Source organism: Sinohyriopsis cumingii, chromosome 11, assembly GCF_028554795.1.
Source record: "Sinohyriopsis cumingii isolate HCF-2022 chromosome 11, ASM2855479v2, whole genome shotgun sequence".
Lineage (NCBI taxonomy): Eukaryota > Metazoa > Mollusca > Bivalvia > Unionida > Unionidae > Sinohyriopsis > Sinohyriopsis cumingii.
In genome coordinates, this window is record NC_142971.1 from 107,807,416 (window position 1) to 107,832,692 (window position 25,277).

General features: G+C 34.7%; 1 protein-coding gene across 1 annotated transcript in view; it reads right to left on the reverse strand.

The window, feature by feature from the left end:
- LOC149789247 (muscle calcium channel subunit alpha-1-like) overlaps positions 1–25,277 on the reverse strand; it is a 335,403-nt gene that overhangs the window by 208,949 nt on the left and 101,177 nt on the right. The window contains exons 4-5 of the mRNA XM_089975421.1: positions 20,709–20,861; positions 18,214–18,407 (exon numbers count right to left, since the gene is read on the reverse strand). Of these exons, the coding sequence (XP_089831547.1) occupies positions 18,214–18,407; positions 20,709–20,861 (347 nt within the window). The remainder of the gene's footprint in view (positions 1–18,213; positions 18,408–20,708; positions 20,862–25,277) is intronic.

Genomic DNA, 25,277 nt, shown 5'->3' on the forward strand with positions numbered 1-25,277 from the left:
ATATATTACTTCACCGTCTCCAGCATGTATTTGGCATTTATTATACAGCCTTACTGTGGCTCAAGTCCTACTTGGTCAACAGGACACAAATTGTATCTGCAAATGGAATACACTCCAGCCCAGTTGATCTATGTTGTGGTGTTCCATAGGGGTCTATTTTTTGGACCTGTTCTCTTCATTCTGTACACTCAGTCGCTCTCAAGTGTCATAGATCACCATCCAGTGTCTCAACAATTGTACGCTGATGACACCCAAATATACAAATCTAGCCACCCAACAGAAGTTGATGCTACCATCCAAGGTGTAGAGAAGTGCATTTCTGATGTGAAATCATGGATGACATGTAACAAGCTGTAGATGAATGAGGATAAAACTGAGGCCATTCTGATCACAACACAAAGACTTTCTCATTCACATCCTTTACCTCAAAAATAGATATCAGCAACACCAACATTAAATTCACACAATCAGTATGAAACCTAGGTGTTACTCTGGACAGTACTCTCACACTGCACCAACATATCATGAACATATGCAAGGCTGCATATCTTGAGCTGAGACGCATCAGCACAATTTGCAAATATCTTTTAGTTGATGCCACTAAAACACTTGTGTTCATTAGTACTTTCAAGACTGGACTATTGTAACTCAATTCTGTCTGGTTCATCTCAATATCTGCTCCAGAAACTTCAAAAAGTTCAAAACACAGCTGCTCGGATCATACTTAGAGTACCACGATCAGAGCACATCTCCCCGCTGCCCTGTACCCTACACTGGCTATCCATTCGATCCAGAATCAAACATAAAATTTGTTCTCTGTGCTACGTTTCACTGTCGGACTCTTGTCCAACATACCTATCCGACCTCACCCATGTGTACACACCAGCAAGATACTTACGCTCCTCTTCTGACAATCGTATACTCATTATTCCAACTATTAAAACAAAGTCACATGGACAGTGTTCTTTTGCATACCAGGGCCCAACAATGTGGAATGAATTGATCACTAAACTTAGACACAAGAGGGCTCTCAAAACTCACTTATTATGACTGCAAGAACAAACTTAAAGACTGAATAATGTTTCCTACCTTAAATATTCTCAGCATGTTTTTTAATGTTTTCTAATTTCATGGTGTTTGTTTTTGTAATCACTGCATTATGTTTTTTATCTTATTGGTGTTGTCTAATGTTGAAAAGCGCTTAGAGCTTCTAAATATTAGATGCTATACAAAGTCCTCATTATTATTATTATATATTACATACCTATCATAAATATCAAAATTAAGTGAAGCAATATAGTCCATATCCTAGAAGCCATGAGTGACTTTTAGAGACACGTGTGACTGTAAAAAGATGTCAGAATAACTTGTACATACAAGAGTTATCAAATATATTTTTTTCCAAATATGTCAACATTTCTCAAGAGCTGTGCAAAATACCATTCTTGGTTTTAAAAAATCTTGAACAATCAAAAACAATTTTATGATTTCCATAAAAGGAAGTATGCATATGCGGCTATCCTGATTAAATAGAGAATGACTTTGAAAAGTATTAACACTGTTATCAATTTCCCCTGTGCACCTAAACCCTTCCAACTGCAAACATGACAGAATGACTTCTCTCTCTCTCTTCATTTGTTGGTCAGAAATAAAAAAGGCTAAATGGCAATACGTAAAAAAAAGTTCATTGGAATTTAAACAGTAACTTTTCAGTTACTAACCTTAAAAGTGAGATTAAAATTATGTCTGTGTAAACTGCTATAACGTTGCAGTGAGAAACAAAATGAGAATATGTTTGTTTTAAGCAACCTTTACAGAAATTTTTTTTTGTACTGAAGATGGGTCTTATGCCTTGATTCTGAAACACTGAGCATCCTTCAGCTATAAAGCTCAAGTATGTAGAAAGAAAAAAAAGACTGGATCAGATCATAAGACTTGTTAAAATATTTGGTTCTCCCTCCAATAATTATAGATACAAGAAATGGAAATGTTTTTTCCATAAAAAGTATGTGGACAAAATTAAATTAGTTTTTTTTATAGTATTTTTTGTATAGCAAATCTCCTGCTCAAAAGGTCAATTAAAAGTTATTTCTAGCTTTTAAATAAACCATCGTCCATTTCCATTAACCAAAAACAAGTGAGGATGATATCAGACCAAAGTTATCCTTGCAGTTAAGAATAAAGCATATATTGACTAGGTGGAATACAATCATTCTCTATTGTAATCTTTTATTGCTAAAAATATTCTCTTTTCATGTTTATCTGTATACAGTACAAAAATGTAAGCCTCGTTCTTCAGCCTGTTCTTAAGTATCAATAATATTTAGGGTTTGTTATTGGTGGTGGTAGTGGTGGTGTGGGTTTACAGCAAATTTTAATTATGTTGTTACTAACCTACTTTTACTACACTGCTGGATCTATTCCTGGCATTAGTCCCTATTCTGACCTCCAATCAGTAATTAGAGGCAAACAATAAATCAAAATTTGATTAAAGTTGCACACTTTAGTCCACTTCTGACAAATGAAATATCTTCCTTCTTTGACCTGCAGCAATACAAAGGACATCAGAGCAGGGAGATACAGGGAACTGTGCAATAACAGCAGGCAAGTTTTACATAATTAGAATTAGTTTACACCCCCTCAAATTACATTTTAATAGCAGTAATACATTACCTGCTGTTATTGCCTTGCCCAGTTGGAGGCTAATGGCCCAAGATAAGCTGTCAAGTGAACTTACCACTTGTCAATAGGATGAAATACTGCTAACATGACTACAGCTTGAAAACTTGATGGGTTGACTCAAGATATGATGAGAAATTACTGATTTTTGTGTTTCTACGTAAATTTAAGAATTGTTCATTGAATATCAAAATTAGATTATTCCAATCTTATTGCTGCTCTATGTATTGTATTCCTCTGTGGACTATGTATTGTATTCCTCTGTGGACAAACTTTTAGTGAATGTATGAAAAGAAAACTAGTTATTGATTATAATAATAGTCTTCATTTTCTATTAGGTCTTTCTAGACAGAACAGTGCCTCCAACATGTTTGTAAATTATAATGTATTCAGTTTTGATGAAGTAATGAGAAAGTATGTTCTCTCAATGATGACAAGCATATCTAATAGTAAGAACTGTATATTGCAATCTCTGTGAGACTTTGACATTCATTTAAATTTTTGTATTATTAGTAGATGGAACAAATTACTCTTTAAATGTGCTATATAATTTCATTCTTAATAATGCATAGTGGCTACTGAAATATCAGAGGTACTTTTTAAAGGAGTAAAAAGATGTTATCACCCTTTCATTTTCCTCTTGATCAAATGAGATAAAATTGCAAGGCTCTAACTGACAATGGATTATTCATCCCCAGCACAGATCTGACTGGAGATTTCAATAAGAACAGTAGCTACTGAAGATGGCCAATTCTTGACCATAAACCCCAGCAGGCAAGTAAGAGACCAAATTATAAACAGCCTTTTCTTCTGACAAAGCATGTGTTTCACGCCTGGTTGCAGATATTAAGGAGGGGAGTAAAACCATCTTAAGTGTGAGGTTCTCAAAAGAAGCTCAACTTGAATATACAGATGGAGGTTTGGATAGTAACTGAAGAACAAATAAAAGGTTCCACCTTGGCATAATACTTACCCAGACTCCAGAAACTATTAGAGGGATGAAACACAAAGGACACACTTCACTATGTATTCACAATCCTCAAAATCAATGAAAATGGACATAGATGTATGATAATAAGGCAAGGACTGAGGAGAAATACAATACAAAAATGGATATGATTGACAGCTGAAATACCAAAAGATATCTAAATTGATGAAGTGTTCAGTACTAAAGAGACATGCATGAAGACACAAAATCCAAGGATAAGAAGGGTAACATTCCAACTGTCAGAAGAGGGCAAAGATATCAGACTGGGATCTTTGTTCTTATTTCAGGAGCCCTTGCTTACTAACTGAAGAACAAAATTATTTCAGTTTACTGGGGACTAGCACCTGGAAAAGATATGGCAATGCCATAACATCAAGCAATGCATTACTGCTATTAAATCACTATTTTTCCACAAAAACATTGTTCTTCATTGTTACTACAAATCATGAATGTAAAGACCCAACAAACAATGATCCTCAGTGGAAACAGAACACCTTTCTCATTTCATGAAAATAAGTAAGTAGAAAAGTGTCATTTTTCACAGAACCACAAAATATGATTCCCACAAAAATAGATGAATTCAAAGTATATGGCTCTTGGTACTGTAAATATCTTGATACTCTGCACAATACAAAAATATCAATTTGATGGAATCTGCTTCCAATCTATGGATTACCTTTCTTTAACTGTGTACATCAGGCATTAATTCTAATTCAGCTTCTTTGATCTCAACCATCTTCTCTGTTTTTAATCTGATAAAAATTGTCATTGCAAATGACAAGGCCATAATTACTTGTGAAGCCATACTAAATAGAAAAATACGAAGTGTCTTCTCATTAATTAGTCTGCACATCTTTTAATCAGCTCTTAAGGAAAAATAAAAACAGCCACTTACTTCTTCGACCAGTGAATGTGGAAATGAAATTTACAAGTTCAATTGTTTTCATCTCTGCCATAAAATAATAGATCAAGATCAGTTTTGGATAAAACTGATTGATGTTTAATGACATGTAAGCACAAGAAAGACCTTTACAGTGCTAGGGCAACAGGAGTAAACCACCAGACCAGAGGCATATTGTAACAGCCAACCCCAATTAGGAGTCTGGCATGTTAGATACTTTGCCATCGTAGCTCCAGCTTTCTTTATTGAATTGTGCTAATGCTATGCAGAATATACTATTGCATCTTTTATACTGCTCCTGCATTCTATTTCCTTTGCTTGTACCTTCTGTACTGATCACATTTTCTGTTTTGCATAATACAGAAAATTTTACAGCAAGATGACATGCATGGCTTTGAAAACTACTTAATCCTCTAGAGATTTTCCTGTCATTTCTAAATCCCCAGCTTGGAAATGTTTGATTGGTTGCAACCCCTTCTGCTATAGTAATATTCATAGATTCCTGGTAAGATGCAATCATGAACTGAGAAAATGAACAAAATATGTAGTTAATTCTGAAATCTTCCAGAATCAAAAGATTGTTTTTTTTGTGTGCAAGTATTTTGAATTTCCATGAAAATATGGGCAACATAATTTAGATTTTAAAACATTTATATCTTTAAAGAGCAAGCTAAATCAATATGGAGTGCACAAACAAATATGTGCAAAATTAAAATGTCCTTTTAAGTACTACCCTGGTGGTTTTGGGAGCTATGGAAGCCCAGCTGGTAGAGCAGCTTGACTGTAATCCATGGATCATGGGTTTGAAACCTGCCACTGCCAGCCTGGATTGGCTGACTTGGCATAAAATTCAATTAACCATCATGGTTTAAATATAAAATTAATAACATAGCAATGAAAAGGCAGAACATTAGATAAATAAAGGACTAAAAGAACAGAAAATAACCAGCTGTTACAGGTCACCAAACGGTATTTTTGTATTTTGTTGGTTTTAATGGTACATGTACTTTCAACACATTAATGGCAATAGCATGCCATGGAATGGTACCTAAGTGCCTTTCCCAATGACTAATTGAGGCAGCTGACTGCAGCTGGCATGGGCTAGTATACAAAAGTGAGTTGTTCTAGCACCTTTCCCACCACAAAATGGAATTACTTATGTATTATATGCATCAACTTACGAGAAGCACAACCCAGACCAACTGTCACATCAAACAATACCACTGTCAGGGTTTTCTCCCTGATATTTCCAAGACATATGTTCGATTTTCCATTACTAAATTCTTTAATGTTTATGATAAGAAGACTAGAAAATTTGATCTATACATAGGAAATGATGACATTGATCAACATGATAGGAAAGATAATGACATAATTGGCTTGATTATCAAAATGGCCTCCTCGTTCATTTACAGCCATCAGATCCACAAACTTCAACACAAGAGACTGAGTAAAAGAAGGGTTTGTATTTTTGTCAATTTCCCCAAGACTTTGTCATTACTTTCTGTTTAAAAAAAATTTTCCGCGACCAGAACCCTTCATTGGTGAAATAAGTTATTATCATCTGAATTGCCTGGAGCAGTTTTGCTCAAAGTCACAAAACATGTAAACCCTTCTCCTCTCCCCTCCTGCTCTTGACATCAAACCTGGCCCTCTCCTCTCCCCTCCTGCTCTTGACACCAGCTTCAGATCACTCAGATATACAAAGTAATTCAGACATGATTTTGGTCTTTCATCAAAAAAAAGCTGAAAAAATGTTAAGGGAGGTTTGGGGGTCCTCCCCAATGGGGTCTCGAGGAGTAGCACCCATCCCACCCACCCCAATCAGGGGGTCCAGGGTCCCAGCCAAAAATGCATTTTACACTCATAAAAAAAATGCTCCTGGTGCAACTTATGATCATAAAATAAACAAATAATTATTTCAAAAACTAATAAACTTATGAAAAATGTTCAACTTGATTTCAATAATTTCACAATATTTATAGTCACATGAATTTGTTCTCCAATATTATTGTTGCTTAAGTTATTTCATGTCAGTGTTCACATCGTAATTAAGTCACAATAATTTCTCAATTTTTGCAGCAAGTATATTATACTTCTCTCTTTTCATAACAAATCGGTAAAATAAACACCCAAGTACATCAACTATATACAAACAATCCCATACATTCACTTGTCTTTTCCTCCACTGGACACAACCTGTTGATATGCTAGTCAAGTTCTTTTTGTGGCTTTAGCAAAGATTTCTTTAGCCTTCCTTTTTGTCACCAGTGACATTTTTTTGGCTCAATGTGCAATCATATCTTTTCTTTCTCAATGACAGCCTTTTTCCTTTCAAGCTGGTGCTTGTATTGGCAACATGCAATGTGCATATTCTGACAGAGGGCTACATCTGTTCTCTCATGCAAGAAATCTTTCTTCTTATAGTAATTAACTGCACTTTTTCTAGATGCCTTCTGAGCTTCAATTTCTTCGTATGCAGCTACTTTTGTATGTGTTGTTCCAAACTCTTCCAACGTTCAAGTTTCTTATAACTGACCAACTAAATTTCCGTCAACTTTTCGCTAAAGTTTCATGTACACATACATGTAAATGTACTGTTGTTGACCACTGACTGGATCAGAATCATCTGTTTTATTAAAATGAACACTGCTCCCTGAGAAAGATGTTTACCGAAAGTGACACAAGAAGAAGACTACATCAATCAGTTGGTAGTTTAAGGTACCCAATTAACATTTCAGAAAGCCAAGGAACCTGGAATATTCATGACCTGCTGCAGAAACTAAATAATCCAAATCATCTTGGCTAGATCTTCAAAAAGGCTTTGTACATATAAATGTCAAATGATTACCATATCATGTAAATTTAAGTACTGATACAAGTACATTCCCTGACTTTTAAGGCAGTAAGTCCTAGATTCAAAGGAGGCTGCAATGATGACCCTGGAAACTATCAACAGACCTGCCAACCCTAACAATACTTTCTCAGTAAGGTGGTCAATAAAAAATTCAGAAGTGTGACCTGAGACTGTTGCAGTGAAGGCAAAAATTATATTCAACTAAAATGATTGTAAAGTGCACTTACACCTTAATTAACTCCATTACATTTCATAAAGTTCAGTTCCAAACCTCATGGTCCTCAGCTCAATGGATGATTTCTAGATCTCTCAACTTCATGTAATTTTTGAAGTTTTGTTTCAATTTCACATGCTGACAACAATAATCTCTCCTGACACAACAAATGATGCCTCACAAACATAAAAGTTGCCTTTCCAGCTTTTTCCAAGAATATTCCTTTTGATACCTTTGTGTGTCCCTTTTGCCTTCAGTGTGTTTTCATTTGTTGAACACTGTTTCTAAAAAAATACTATAAGCAACAGCTTGATCATGCAGGTGTTTTGCCTAAATAATATGGGCAGTTTAAAGTGTTGGAGGTATTCCCGTAAAATTTTAGTGTGGTTACCTGACCAACTCTACAGAACCTAATATTAAACTAAGACTCGGATCAAACATAGAGAAACCAAAATTCTGATTAGAATACAATGGTTACATTTTTGTAATTTTTACTATCATTCCTAAGTCCATAATTTAAAGGTCATTACAGAAGAACTTTCAATCAAATTGTAAGGGTTGACAAACAAGGATTTCAATCAAACTATAAGGGTTGACAAATTAGTATAGCTCATTAATTACTGTACTATAATATTTTGTACAAAATGCAACTGGGATTTCAATGCTCTCAGGTGTAACTGCATTAACAAGAATTATAAGAAACTGGATAAGGGACTTAAGTGTTGCAGATTTAATAGAGGTACTTTTCCATGGCTTCAAAAAGGTATCTGATCCTATGGATGACCAAGTTCTTTTTTCTCAACTAAAAATTTAAGTGTGCATCACAAACAACTACCTAGTTTGGATCTTATCTCACAGCCAAGTGTCAACAAGCATGCTACAGAAATGCTAGATCATGTGTACCTTGAGGATGTTTACTAGAATCACTTCTGTTTCTTTTATTTATTAATGATTTTCCATTACACAATCCTACAGAAATGCTAGATCATGTGTGCCTTGAGGATGTTTACTAGAATCACTTCTGTTTCTTTTATTTATTAATGATTTTCCATTACACACACCTAAATCAAACTGCTTTACAGATAACAAAACCATTTATACATCTCAACCAAGCAAGAGTAAAGGCTACAAAAAAACGGTGATTTTGTTAATGTTTTTATGTAGTAGGACAAAATGTCAGCTGATGAAAGCAAAACCAATTGTATGGTAGCAGATACAAAGCATAGGTTAATGAGATCTGATGATTCTAAATTACAGCCATTATTTATTAAAAAAAACACCATATTGTCCATATTATCAGAACTAGTTGAGCACAGAACTCCAGCCCATGTTTAAAACCCCAAAAGTAGATGCAATTTTTATCATTTAAATTCAGCAGTTAAGACAACAGACCCAAATTAAGGAAATTTATAAAGTTTTATGATCATATCTTTATTCTAGTTGAAGTTACAGCAATCAAGTAAGACTTTGAGCTTGATCTTCAGTTTTCAGCTCGATAAGTTTTGAGAATACCCGACCAGAATTGTAACAATGAGCCAGAACTGAAGGTGTAATACTGGGCCTGACTTGAGACTGTCATACTGGTCTAGAACTGGAAATGTAATACTGAGCCTGAGTTGAGATGTAATACTGGTCTAGAACTGGAAATGTAATACTGAGCCTGAGTTGAGATGTAATACTGGTCTAGAACTGGAAATGTAATACTGAGCCTGAGTTGAGATGTAATACTGGTCTAGAACTGGAAATGTAATACTGAGCCTGAGTTGAGATGTAATACTGGTCTAGAACTGGAAATGCAGTAGGTTAGGATTTATGTTGCGTGCAGCTGGACTCAACTTATAGGCAAGAATATATGGTAAAATATCAAATGAAAATTCAAGATAGAACAGAATCCTTAAATGCACCACTTAGGTACAAATGTGTAAATGAAATGGCTGCTGAATATTTTGGAAACCTTTTTATGTGAAATCATCTTAGTCTAAATTGTTCCGCAGACTGCAATATTCTCCCAATTCCAAAGCAATCAACACTAACATTAAAATGAAGTGTTATAATAATATATATATATATATATATATATATATATATATATATATATATATATATAATTGTAGAAGGCCTCATGGAAGATTGGTTGTTGGTCAATTGACCAAATGAGCTTCTTTAAATAAAATCGTTATTATTATTTTTTTTAAAATCTGGATTAACGAGGATACTCTATTATGAGCCCATGAAAAAAAAACTACAAACAAGTAAAGAAACAAAAGATGAAGGAATGTTTAGTGATCCATACATTTAAGTACAAGTCATGTGTTTTCATCTTGTGACCATTCTACTATTCTTTTATGAAAAATGTTCACCAAGATGTGTCCTTGAGAAATTTTGATAATCTAGTTTAAATCAACAGACCTTATTATGCAAAGCTTTTCTTAATTAGTTTTTTCTAAAATATATCTCTGTACAAACAGAATGTAACATAGCTGAATCCAGATTTATTTCCTTCAAATTATATTCTGAAGATGTGGATGACTGTCATTATTGGACATCTTATACACAAGCTGAGACTCTCTTATGAAATTATTGTATTTATAGAAATCCTAACAGTCTAATTGGAGTCTGTATAATGTTCTCCCTGATAATCTTGCATGCCCTTTTCTGGAGTCCAGAATAACCGGATCATGTAGTTGGTTTCCCCAGACAGTGCTGCAATAATCGATGTACAGCTGAACAAAGCTTCTGAAAAACCTAACTGTATGGGAAATGGGAAGTATTTTATTCTGGACAGCAGCCAGAGAAGGCATTTTCCACAGCATACCAGACATGTTCACTTCATGTTAAATTGTTATCAACATATACTCCTAAGTCTTTGTGTGAAAACTTGCAATTGTTTTATAAGAGATTGAATGATTCTTAAGGCAACTTTGATCTCATTAGGCTGTAGTAATGAGAACTGTTTAGGTTTTAATGTATTTAGCCATTCCATTTGTTAACACCAACTTTCTAAATCATACAGTACCCTGGTCCCCTGATTTGGAATTCCCTCCTGTCAAATGTAAAACCTGTATCAACATTAAAAGGATTCCAGTTGCCATATAAATCTTCACTGTTAACACAATATATTCTCTGCATTAATTTCTGTGAACAGCTGCATGTGCCATACTATACTGCTTACAGGTCGAACAGCAAACTACAGATTCTAGATCTGCCATCACATTATGTGTCAGCAGATCTGGATCAACACGGTTTGCTAGTAGTAGTCTGCAGAACAAACAACAGAGACACTGATCTGCTGGTGCATTATGTGAAGGCAGATCAGGGTCTATGCTGTTTGCAATTGTATTCAACTTTAGCAAGTAGATACAAAATAAGTGAATGTGTGTATATTTTTATATATGTATGTATTTATGAATGTGAGTGATTAGCAGGACTCCGTATGTTTTCATATGCCCTATGTTAATTGATTATCAATACAGCTGATCTGTTGGTGCATTTTGTTCTGTTAGTATTTACTAGTTAGTTAGCAGAGGGATTCATTGCAGAATAGTTGCATAAGCCAGTTATCTTCTTGAAATAAAGAACCATTATTATTATGAATAAATACCAATAAATAATAATAAATAATAATTTTTAAATGCTTTTTAGCATTCTGGATTAGAATTACTTAACAAAGACTACATGTCAATGTAGCTTCACTACCATCTTGACGCTAGGAATTACTGGATTACAACCTTAATTTCATAATTACTGATGATGGGCATTATCTGAGTGGATGTTTTTTTTGTAATTACAGGCTTATTCAAACTACAAAATCAACTCCCAGGCTTCCTCAACTAAAATTTGAGTGCATTCTCAAATAATCTTACTCCAAAGTTGGCAACAGTGTGGAATGAACATTACTTTCCTGCCAATACACTAAAATGTAACTTTCTGATCTAGTTGCACCCTAGGATGGGCCCTTATATTAATCCACCATATTTTATTTGAGGTTGTGAGGTTTTTCACTCAAAAAAATGTCAGAAGTGTTGTGATTGGTTCCTATACATCTGCATTAACTCTGTTTAAAGTTTGAAATCGGCTCTGTGCTAGACATGAGCAAATAGTAGTACTACAGTAGTGAAGATGGTTCTTAAGAGAAGGATGGCCTTTATATATGCGTGTGTGTGTGTGCATATATATATATATATATATATATATATATATATATATATATATATATATATATATATTATCCAGTTTTTAACAAGCATTTGAACTTGGATCATTGCAATGCTAAGGTTTGTAATTATAGCAGGCTACTAGACATACATTTCTCTTCAAGACAAAGAAAACTATTTAAAATTCCTGATAGAAAAACATTACAGTGAGCCTAGTGCCGATACCCTAATGCCTTAAAATCTAATCAAACTAAAGTGAAAGTAACTTTAATAAAATGGATCTTATTCTGGTCTGTCAGCAGCTAGGAGTTCAATTTAATCCACTTTATGCAGCAGTAAAAAAAATTATACAATTTTCTAGCTGATAAAGGGTAAATTCTTTTGCTTGATATGGTAAGGATACAAAGCCACTGCTATATGGATGATGTTCATACCAGTAACTCTATGTTGTATAATAAAAGTGCAATGCCAGCTGCAAAATGAAGCCTCTTAATTTCATCGTAACTCCATTTAACTTGATTGATTCATCATTATCAACTTTATCTTAAACATAATTATACATCTCAAATCCTATTTGGTACATGTAGTTCACTTAAATGTAGAAAACTTATTGGTGTCTGATTGTTCACTGTTTCTAGAATGTCTTTTAAACTTTTCTAAATTAACTGGTCTGGCTTTAGCAGTTGCTGTTGTTCTCGTATTTAAAGCTGACTGTCAGCAAATCATACCACTATCTGCATGAACCTCTAGTACTTGTAATTACAGATGTTTATACAGAGGTCGACTTAACATGGGCCTAGAATTTACCACAAATTTCTGTTATCTTGTAAGGCCATAGTAATCAGAATCATTTTAATTTTTGATGTATTTAGTCATTCCATTCTGTCGACACCATTCTTCTAAATCATCAGTACATTCATTCTGTTGCCAGAAGGGCTAGTAGATTGAGGAATTATCTACTTCTGTAGGATCTTTACTATTTCTTCCCTTAACAACCCACCAGACTTGTCAAATCATGAAAACTACTATAGTATTCTCACACCATTCCATTTGTTTGTACCCCGTACCAATTTTAAATCAAAAGGCATCAAAGATATAAAAATGCATGAAACTTAGTCCTTTTATTCATTGACTTATAATAAATGCATGAAACTTGGTCATTTCATTCACTGATTTATAAAAAATGCATGAAACTTAGTCCTTTTATTCACTGATTTATAAAAAATGCATGAAACTTAGTCCTTTTATTCATTGACTTATAATAAATGCATGAAACTTAGTCATTTCATTCACTGATTTATAAAAAATGCATGAAACTTAGTCCTTTTATTCATTGACTTATAATAAATGCATGAAACTTAGTCATTTCATTCACTGATTTATAAGTTCTAACCTGACTGTTACCTGGGGTCTGAAATTCCGTCGACTTGTTGGTGTTCCTTTTGCAACACAGTTACTGTATTTGCTTGGGCCAGTCTCTATATTTTAAACATCAGATGTGATATAGTTCACCATCTTTGAAAATCTCAATAAATCCGTAAATTTTGGATTTAAATCTCACTGAACATGTATTCTATTTCTCTGTGCAATTTGTTTCAGAAATATGAAAACCAGACATTGCAAATATTGGACATGGATGTCAGTTTTTTCATAAATGTACTATTCTAGAAACCAGAAATGGACAGCGAGTAGTCTGTTAGCTGGTTTACATTGGGAGCTTCTGTTTGCATCGAAACGCAAATATTTTGACAGTATAAGGGACCCCTTGGTGTCTGTCAGTTTAGAAATTATAAACCAATGAATGAAATGACTAAGTTTTGTGCATTTTTTATATCTTTGATGCTTTTTGTTTTTAAAATTGCTAGTTGGGTACAAACGAACAGGATGGTGTGCTAATACTATGGTCTGACAGGAAATTTACTACCCTCAAGCTAGCAACCCTGTAACACAGACTGTCTTGGTCAGAAGGGCAAGTGCATATGGAAATCCACTGGCCCTCCAATATTAAGATTAATAGTGACTTTGGAAAATTCAACTGGCCTTGCAAGCCAGCAGCTGTTAGTATTAACTGCCCCTCCAACAATCCCCAGGCCATAGGCCAGTTGGTCAGCTGCTGAATCAACCCCTGATATATGCCTAATGCACTGAAAATCATAGAGATACAATGCATGCTTGACTTACAACATGAACTTAAGTTCTAATTGACACTGTACTGCTGCAAAAGAGTATCCAAATGTAGTAACAGACCTATATAATGACACATTATTTCAGACTGAAATGCCGGATGTCAGGTGGCCAATGTACCCTTGCTTGATACACCTCCAAAGCCAGGCATTGCATATGAAGACCAGTGACCAGGTTTATTTATCAAGTTACGAGCTTCAAAATACACTTACAGGGTTCATGTGTTAAGTTACAAGCTTCAAAACCAGACATTACATACCATTACAGACATTGCCACTGTCAAGATTGACATGTTAAGTTACAAGAGCTGCAAAACCAGACACTGCATACAGAGACCACTGATGAAATTTATACATTAAATTACAAGCGTCAAAGCCAAACATTGCATACAAACATGAATGTCAAGATTGGTATGTTAACTTAAATGCTGCAAATTCACACACTGCATACAAAGACCAATGGGGCCCCGAGTGGCTGAGTGGTCTAAAGCGCTCTCCGTTATGGACCACTGCCATCTCACCTCTCTCTACGTGGGTTCAAGTCTTGGATTCAGCCAATGTGGGTATGTGAGAAAGCTTGCCATTAGCTTCTCCTGAGTCAGTGGTTCTTTCTGAGGTTTTCCCTGGTTCTTCCTCCACCATTAATACTGGCCACCATGTATAGCCTATCGTGTGCTGAAAAATGGTGTTAACTCATTCAGCCCCAGAGGTTTTTATTGTTTTTGCCTGAAATGCGCGTAGGAAAGACATTTGGGGGGCTATTTCTGAATACATCATAGTACATTGGCTTTCAGCTGATTTTCCATGAGACTAATGCCTAGTTGTATTAGAAACATCATTTTCCATTGGTTATTTTGCTTGCGCATGAGCAGAAGGGTTAAAGTTGGATTGTTTCAAAAAAAAAATTTTTTTTTTTTTTAATGGACCCATTATTTTTGTAAGGAGGCCACTCTTTATTTCAAATTCCCACATTATCTAGTTTTTGCAAAGACTCACCTGTCTGTGTGCTGTTCAGACCGGTCTGCCTTAGGTCTGATGCCAAAAGGTCTAAAATCCATACACAAAATCGCATTCCGACCACGAGCGCATTTTGGGTGAGAAAGAAAAACTGGTCCAAAAAATGAGGTTTTTCCCTCTGTATTTTGTAGTGCAACAAGAACCTCCAGATTATTTGGTATCATTTCAGAGCTATATCTGTCTGCTTTTTTGTAATACCACCCACATTGGTGTATCTTAAATGACCTTGATGCTACAGAGCTTGGAAACAGGGTACAGCCTCATCATGCCTACAGACAGGATTGGGGCCGAATCAGTTAAACCCTACAACAACAACAACAAAAACCACTGACAAGCTTTGAACACGAAGACCACTGACAAGAGGCTTGTGTGTCAGTTTAGAAGCTTTAATGCCAGTCACTGCATGTGTTAAGTTACAAGCTGCAAAGCCAGCCATTGCATACAAAGACCAATGAGGAGGTTCATGTGTTAAGTTATAAGCTTCAAAGCCAGCCATTGCATATAAAGACCACTGATGAGGTTCATGTGTTAAGTTATAAGCTTCAAAGACAGCCATTGCATACAAAGACCAATGTTTAGGTGTTAAGTTATAAGCTTCAAAGCCAGTCATTGCATAAAATGACCACTAATGACGTTCATGTTTTAAGTTACAAGCTGCAAAGCCAGCCATTGCATACAAAGACCAATGAGGAGGTTCAGGTGTCAAGTTATAAGCTTCAAAGCCAGCCATTGCATACAAAGACCAATGAGGAGGTTCAGGTGTTAAGTTATAAGCTTCAAAGCCAGCCACTGCATACAAAGACCAATGAGGAGGTTCAGGTGTTAAGTTATAAGCTTCAAAGCCAGCCACTGCATACAAAGACCAATGAGGAGGTTCAGGTGTTAAGTTATAAGCTTCAAAGCCAGCCATTGCATACAAAGACCAATGTTTAAGTGTTAAGTTATAAGCTTCAAAGCCAGCCACTGCATAAAAAGACTACTGATGAGGTTCATCTGTTAAGTTAAAGCTTCAAAGTCGGACACTGCATACAAACACCACTGACCAGGTTAGTGTGTTAAGTTACAAGCTTCAATGCCAGACATTGCATACAAAGATCACTGATGTGATTAATGTGTTAAGTTACAAGCTTCACTGCCAGGCAATGCATACAAAAACCACTGACCAGGTTTGTGTGTAAAGCTACAAAAACAATTTTGCATACTATATTAAACAGCTTGTCTACACTGCCAGAAATCAATGTGTGAACATCCATGCTAACTTCCTTATCGATCTGCTTCACATTTGTTCAATAATCCAATATGCACTGCAAGAGATAGTACTGTCTCTTTAACTTGACTGAACAAGGTCAATGTCTACATTTGAAACTGATGTGAAATGAACAGATCATATCAATGCAGAACTCTTTAACCATGAATTTCTGACTTCATATGATATTTGGTGTTTCTTTTGTCATTGCAGCTATTGATCTGTTTAGCATTTAATGTTTTCATTCAAGGGAATGGAACATTTTTGTTATTTAATCTAAACGGTACATACCAAATTCTCTTGCAGCAGTAAAAGTAAGATACCAAGAGGTTCAAGTAGGCCATTCACTCATCTGGCTAATATCTGCCTATCAGTCAAATGCATGGTAAGTTGGGAAACAATGCTTTCTGTTGAAATTTCTTTGAATGTTGTTTACTGTATACTTTGTGAAAATAACTTGCAAGTTTTATAAATTTTGTTCTTTTTATCTTCATCCATATCTGATGGCATGTCACCATTTCACCAATAGTGAAAGGTCTTTATGCCTGGATGCTGCCAAAGTTCTGTCAAGCAATTAAATAAAAAAAAAATTTAAAATACTTTTAGTAATGTTTTCCATATCTGATTGTGGATCAGCATTATTTGTACAGAACTAAAAGGCCATCAAGCTAAGATGCTTTTTGTTGAATTTCGTGAAATTCTGTTGATCTGCTTCTGAGAAATTAACAGCAGTCATAGTTGTCAGTGAACCAGTTACTTCTATCAGTCTGAATACACCTTATGTCAGGATGCTATTGTCCAGTGTGATCAAATTCTCTTGAACTGTTTTTCAGAACAAGTCTTTTAAAGGTGATGCTTTGTTTTAGAAGGAATGGCCATATCTGAGTGTGTCTTCTTCTGTATAACCTGTCAAGTCTAATATATCAGAGTGCTTTCTGTTAAATACTGCTAACATGTTTTGACAAGAAGTCATTTAAAACATTTTGTACTAAAGTGTGTAAATTTGGTCACAGTGACCTACTGTTAATATGTTATTCTCACTGACATGCATCTATGTACCATTTTTCCTAAGAGCAGGTGAAATTGTCTCTCTGAGATTGAGGGCATAAAAAAACATAAATGAACAAACATATGAACAAAAGAATAAATAAGCAAAGTTCTATATCCCATCCCAACTTTATCGGGCAGTAGATAATAATAATGATAAAAAAAGATAAATAGTAAATATCCATACAAATATTTCTTCCACCACCATCCCCTCTCCCATTCCATCATTTGTAAAGCTTCTTTATTTAAAAAAGGGAATGGAAATGAAAGAAAGGGACAGCTGAAAGGATATTTGGATGTATGTACATGCCAATTTATGACATTTTTTTTCTTTAAAGCAATGTGTAATGTATACTTGATCATTATTTTATACTTTAAGCAGAAAACTCATGTTGAGCAACCAGTGATGCAAGTCTTTGACAACAACACTATGACATTCTAGGCAAAGGGATGTCAGAGACTTGGACTAAGCCATTAGGTGAATCTTTTGGATTCTTATATCACTTTCTGATATATATGTGAGGTTGACTTAACATTTAAGATAAGACAGCCTCTGTTGATTTAACCAAATAAAACACATCACAATATAATAAATTTAAATATCCCATACTGCGGTTTGTTTTAAACTGGTTCCACTAAACTTACACTATTAAATATACCCTCAACATCAGCTCCAATGATGCTAAGGTTAAATATAAGCCAATAAACACTTTCCTAAGGAAATGAACTCACCATAAAATATCTTCCTTCTAGAAGAACATTTTTAACTATGTGTAATCCAATAATATACACAATAAATTTTAAGCATCGTATATTCCATTTTTTAGATTTACAGCACTACATAAATCCGAGTGACATGAAATGAACACTTGTTGATCCAAAAGAAACTGATGATACTTATTAAGTTGAATATATCCCCTGACTCACATCATATAACACAGAGGTCCAGCCCTCCATTGAAATGCATTGGAATACTGTGAGCATGGCTAGGCCAAAATTGTCAAAGTTGGTAATTCCATCATTGGGTCCAAGCCACCAGCCCTTGCACACCTCACCCTCAATACATTTGAAGCCCTTCCCGCCAGTTGAACAAGGGTGGGGATCATCACTAGCTAAATCATCTGAAATGAGGAAGAAAGCTCATGATTAACATGTTTTGCCTGGCATACCTGATAAGCCTTTTATGAATTATTTTTTTTACATATACTAATATCAACACAAAAAAGATAACTTTCAATTCCTTAAGAACAAAAAAAAGCAAACAATATAGAAAATATCCTCTCTCTGTACACACACACACACACACACACACACACACAAACACACCAGCAGACACAGAGTGAAACCCTTCAAAATTGAACCCATGGTATACTGGATTCCCATCAAGATCAGGATTGTGGAAGTATCCTGAATTTTTCCTATTTTAAGATCACTTATTTCCAGTAAATGAACTCCTCTACTCTCAAAACCTAAACAAATTTCAATCCCAAATTCCTATTTAACAAAAAAAAAAATCCAATAAAACTTAAATTCACTTAAAATCTGGAAAACTTCTTTAACATGTTTTATTCATGAGTAAAACTCTATGAACATTTTACACATTGTTTTCAAGATACTAAACAGCGCATACTGTAGTAACCTTATGAAATGTTAAAATCATCTGTATAAGTCTTATGAATGAAAACTAACAGACTAAAAGATCAGACTTCTTTCTGATAATGAATGACTATCTTCAATATTACTGATAATACATCACTAATATTCAATATTGCTGATGATGGATGACTAATATTCAATATTACTGATAATGGATGGCTGATCTTCAATGTGACTGATAATGGATGGCTGATCTTCAATGTTACTGATAATGAATGGCTAATATTCAATGTTACTGATAATAAATGGCTAATATTCAATGTTACTGATAATGAATGGCTAATATTTAATGTTAATGATAATGAATGGCTATTATTCAATTTTACTGATAATGAATGGCTAATATTCAATTTTACTGATAATGAATGGCTAATATTTAATGTTACTGATAATGAATGGCTAATATTCAATGTTACTGATAATGAATGGCTAATATTCAATGTTACTGATAATGAATGGCTGATATTCAATGTTACTGATAATAAATGGCCAATATTCAATGTTACTGATAATGAATGGCTAATATTTAATGTTAATGATAATGAATGGCTATTATTCAATTTTACTGATAATGAATGGCTAATATTCAATTTTACTGATAATGAATGGCTAATATTTAATGTTACTGATAATGAATGGCTAATATTCAATGTTACTGATAATGAATGGCTAATATTCAATGTTACTGATAATGAATGGCTAATATTCAATGTTACTGATAATGAATGGCTAATATTTAATGTTAATGATAATGAATGGCTATTATTCAATTTTACTGATAATGAATGGCTAATATTCAATTTTACTGATAATGGATGGCTGATCTTCAATGTGACTGATAATGCATGGCTGATCTTCAATGTTACTGATAATGAATGGCTAATATTCAATGTTACTGATAATGAATGGCTAATATTCAATGTTACTGATAATGAATGGCTGATATTCAATGTTACTGATAATGAATGGCTAATATTCAATTTTACTGATAATGAATGGCTGATCTTCAATTTTACTGATAATGAATGGCTATTATTCAATGTTACTGATAATGAATGGCTAATATTCAATGTTACTGATAATGAATGGCTAATATTCAATTTTACTGATAATGAACGACTAATATTTAATTTTACTGATAATGAATGGCTAATATTCAATTTTACTGATAATGAATGACCAATCTTCAGTGTTACTGATAATGAATTCTTCAATATTACTGATAATGAATGACTAACGAAATGGTTGTATTAGTGATGTACAATACAAATGGCACAATGAAGACCCCCTTTTTGATTACAAAAGTCAGGATTACCTGATTCTATATATTATCAAAATCTGTCAAATACCACTGGATGTGACTTTTTGTCATAATACATTGATGCTATTTAAAGTTATTTCTGAAATCTTAGATCAGAAACAGTGGGCCTTTCACAAATCTGTTTTTGTTTTCTTTAAATTTGACATAAAAAATTTATAAGACCTAATAAAGTTGTTGTAAAAGACTAAAAAAAATATTAATATTTACACAACCATATTTGCAATAAATGTCCATTGGTTAAATGAAATCACTTAAAACTGCAGTAAAGTGACATTATTAGAGTAAATTCAAATAACAATGTGATAAAAGACAATTAATTCATCTGCTGTCTTTCATAAATATTTCTACAACTGAATATTATTCAACATAAGTAGTAAATACAACTTAAGTTTAATAATACATTTGAAACTTGTGTTAAAATTAATGCCAAAAGTTGTTTACTTACTTGTTCCATTTGTAAAGCATGTGTGGTGCATTTTCCCTGAGAAAAGTTCAAGTCCAACGATGGCATAAATAATGATAACAAATATGACCAGCAATGCAATGTGAAGCAAAGGCACCATTGCCCGAAGAATGGCATTTAGAACTACTTGGAGACCTGAAATGAAAGGAAAAAAATGTATTAAGTTGCTCAAAATAAAGGGCTGTGTATATGCAGCATGCACTTTACTGTGAGCAACAGAGACCCTGATCTACCAAGTACTATATGCTGGCAGATCTTGTTCAATTCAATTAGCTCTACTTATAATTTGAAGCAAACAAAATAAACCCATATCTGCTACTATATAGCATCTCTGCAGATCATCAACAATGTTCTGCATCATCTGAAGCAAACACAATAGACCCAGATCTGTTACTGAATGGTGGGAGCCCCGAGTGGCCAAGTGGTCTAAAGCGCTCTCCGTTACGGATCACTGCCATCTCACCTTTGTCTGCATGGGTTCGAGTCTAGGATTCGGCCAATGTGGGTATGTGGGAAAGCTTGCCAGTAGCTTCTCGTGGGTCGGTGGTTCTTCCTCCACCATTAATACTGGCCGCCATGCATAGCCTATCATGTGCTGAAAAATGGCGTTTAAACCCACAACAACAACAACAACAAATACCACTGACAGGCTTTGAACTGAATGGTGCTCCAGCTGATCAAGATGTACACTATCCTACTCATAATTTCAGGCCAATATTATAAACCCAGACCTACTCAGCAGATCCAGATCTTTGTTACTTGCAGCTGAATTTGATTTATAAGACAGAATATATGGTATTGTTGTTCTCTAACTTAGCCTCAGATGTTAATATGACTTGTCAGAAAAATGTCTTGTGATTTCATCTGAGGAAAACATTGTTATGTTCTTGTACTCACTCAGTGATCTTGATTTGAAAACAGAACCATATAAAGCAAAGCAAGTGAAAGTGTGTGTGTCTGTTTGTAATCTTAAGATTCTAATAAACTGAGCATTTTACTCCAAGAATTGGAGCAAATTGCAGTTTTTTTAAAAATTGTTTAAGTACTTTTTCAATGGAGCACAACTGACATTATAAGAGTGAGTCAAACTCATCAAGAAATTATACATACCTGTTAGAATACATCAAAGTGGTCAGTGACCAAGAATAATTCAGGGTGCTTTTGATTAGGCTCTCTTTGTTTAAGAGTTCTCACAAGTCATCAAGCACCAAATATTTTTCAAATGTGTTGAACAATGAGAACTTCTGTTGTCAGCACAGTTTATATTGATTGAATACACTATCATAAAACAAGGACTGTGTTTACAGCTGGAGCAATATGGAAAATTGTTTAAAATTCAACTGTTTGGAGTAATCTGCACAAATGAAAAAAATCTCTATCTTTATACTCTGTTTTTGTGTGTGCATAAAAAATGTAAACACACTGCCTATCTCGAGTTCTGTTAATATAAGAAAAGACCATATATAAAGCAAGTGCAAAAGTCCTTTTGTTATTTGGAGATGGGAGGGGTGGGGAACATATTTCATGAAAGGTCAGTGAACCACCATCAACCATCACCTTGCTAGATATACTATTGAAATACAATGCAATATCCTCTGAATTCTTTAAGAGATTTCATGTATGCTTCCCTTATAGTAACATGCGAATATTACTGACTCAGTAAATATACTCTGGACTCCTCTGTCAGGAGCAAAGAAGCTAACCCAAGACCTGAAACACTGTTGAACAACAAGTAAATCTGATAACCCAATGCCAATGACTGGTGTCCCCTATGACATATGTTCCCTCTTCCCTTGATTTTAATTGACTCATCATGCACACACCACAAAATTGATTATGACATTGTGCTAATGTTTTGGGAATAAAATGATCCAGTTAAATCCATACTGATGGGAATGCATTACAGAAAAAAAAAAACTTGTATAAAACCAAATGTAGATTTCACTTTATTAGTGGTGTAAATACACAAAAACACCTAAGTGAAAGGTTCAGATTCCAGATGTACATTCTATTCATGATCCTTTTCTTCTGCTGATGCATATTTTGTTGTTGAGAGTAATGAAGCAGCACCAAATTCATGAAGTTCTAAGTGAGAGTAGCACTTAATGACCTTTAAACTGAATCCAGAGTGCACTGATACTGTGTCAACATGACAATCATCAAGGGGAGCCATCATTATTTTTAGCATTGTCAATGAAGTTAAAATTCCATCTCCACATTGTTTTAAAATGATTTGCTGGCTTTGATTACTTAGTGCTCATGTCATCTGCATGATTTAAGTTAACTGCTGTTTCATACTGAATGAAATCGCTAAGTGAACCTTTGACCAGCAAACCAAAAAAGTAAAGCCATACATGTCAGGTGTAACTATGTCAATGAGCACTGTTGACAAAGTGTGTGAAAGATTTGAATGTTCATACAGCATTCATTATAAAGTTACAGCTTTTTTAAGATAACAAGTCCTTCTTTTAACCATTCCTCTTCCATATAAGAAAATTTCTGGAACCGTATGTATACAACATTATATAAGACACCATGTTTCAGAGAACTGCTGTATAAAGTCCCATGTGTAGAAACAATTTTTAATCTTCCATTTTGGTTTTAGTGGCATTTCAACACATTATTGGTTATATCATGCCAAGGAAATGTGTCTTTCCTAATTACAAATAGAGTTTGGGACGAGCCTAGGCTCGAGCTCAAGGCTCGATAATTTTGGAGCATTTTCGGGGGCTCAAAGCTTGAGGTCGAAGTTCGACGAGCTTCGAGCTTACGCCTAGAAAAATTCTCCGCTTTTTTATATTATTGGACCGGATAAATCTGTGCAATAATTAATTGACTGCGGGAATGAGCGGCTTAACAGATTCACACGGCCTACGCTTCCCCATGTGTTGGTCGACCAGTGGGCAGTCCTTGCCTTGCAACGGTCATCGCTGGGGGCTCCTAAGATAATAATTCCGACTATTATGATTGCGGCTGACGGGGAGAAGGGGTTTTTCAACTTCTGCAAGCGAGAGAACTGGTGAACTTCTCAAGCGTTTGGCCTGATGATGAGTGGTGCTGGAGGGGCAGTAGGCGCACAACTGACGCCCGAGGGATTTCTTTTAAACTGATTTTTGAACAGTTCAAACAACATAAACCTGTTATCAGCGATTTTTCATATTGTATCTGCTCTTTGTTTGTTAATTTTTACTTATATTTTATTTCTAAAGCAGTAGCGATGTCAAAAAATAACAAATCAGCTGTTTGGACTTATTTTAACAAGCGCAAAAAGGATAATTTCACAGCTTGCAATGAATGTAAGCAAACAATTTCATGTCCACAAGGAAACACTTCAACAGTGCATCGACATCTGCTTAGCATTCATCATATTGACGTCAACAAGGATGAGTCTGAAATAGAGCCGAAGAAAATGAGAACAATGGATAACTTTGTTGTCAAAACTTCACTGGAAGAAATAGTCTCGAAACTTGCTGCAGTCGATGGATTCTCAATTCGGAAAATCACTCATTCAGAATTTATTCATCAATCGCTGTCATTAAGAGGATTGAAGCTACCTGCTGATGAAAAATCGGTGATGGCCCTTATTCGCGATTTTAAAGAAAAAATGAAGCAACAAGTCATACAGGACATTAAGAAAGAACTCTCAGAATCAAAGAGATTTTCAATATCATTGGATGAATGGACAAGTATTGGAAATTGTTGATTTCTCAACATCAACCTTCATATGGTTTCGTCAAAATGTATCAATCTTGGTCTTGTCAGAATTTACGGAAGTTGTAATGCTGAAAGAATGAATGAGCTCGTTGAGGAACATCTTAATTCTTTTGGTGTCTGATTCAAACAGGATATTGTTGCCTCTACCGGTGATGGATCAAGTTCGGAGAAAAATCGCCCGCTCTGTATCAAGCTTGCCTTGATCACGGATTGCATTTGGGTGTTACAAAAACTTTTTACAGAGAAAATTGCCCAGGTCAAGGAATTTCAGTTTTTTCATGCGAAGAAACTGGACAGACTGATGATTTCGATGAAAGTGACAATGAATTTAGTGCTGAAGAAGTTGAGATACAAAGCAAATCATGGAAGGAAAATATAAACACTGTGAGAGAAATCGTTAAATTTTTCAAAGGCCCAGCCATACGATCGGATGCGTTTAAAGCTAAAAGCTCAGAAAAATTTAACAAAGAACAACAACTGTCCCTCAACTGCAAAACTAGATGGAATTCCATGCTAAAAATGCTAGAAATCTTTATTAAATTATACGATGTCACCAATGAAGTGCTGAGTGAAATCGGATCTGAGCATCTCTTAACTAATTTGAACATAGAATTATTGAAATCCATAGTTTTGGCGTTGAAACCAGTTGAGGTTACTCTTAATGCTACGAGCGAAAAAAAAGCTTCTCTGAGAACTGCTTATGTTGCTATTAGCTTCATGAGGGAAAAATTGTCTGCACAAGGAACAGAGATCAGTCATACTCTTTTAGAAAATATTGTTCATTACATCGACGGTAGAGTTAATCAGCAAACTTATGGATCTTACGATTTCTCTGCA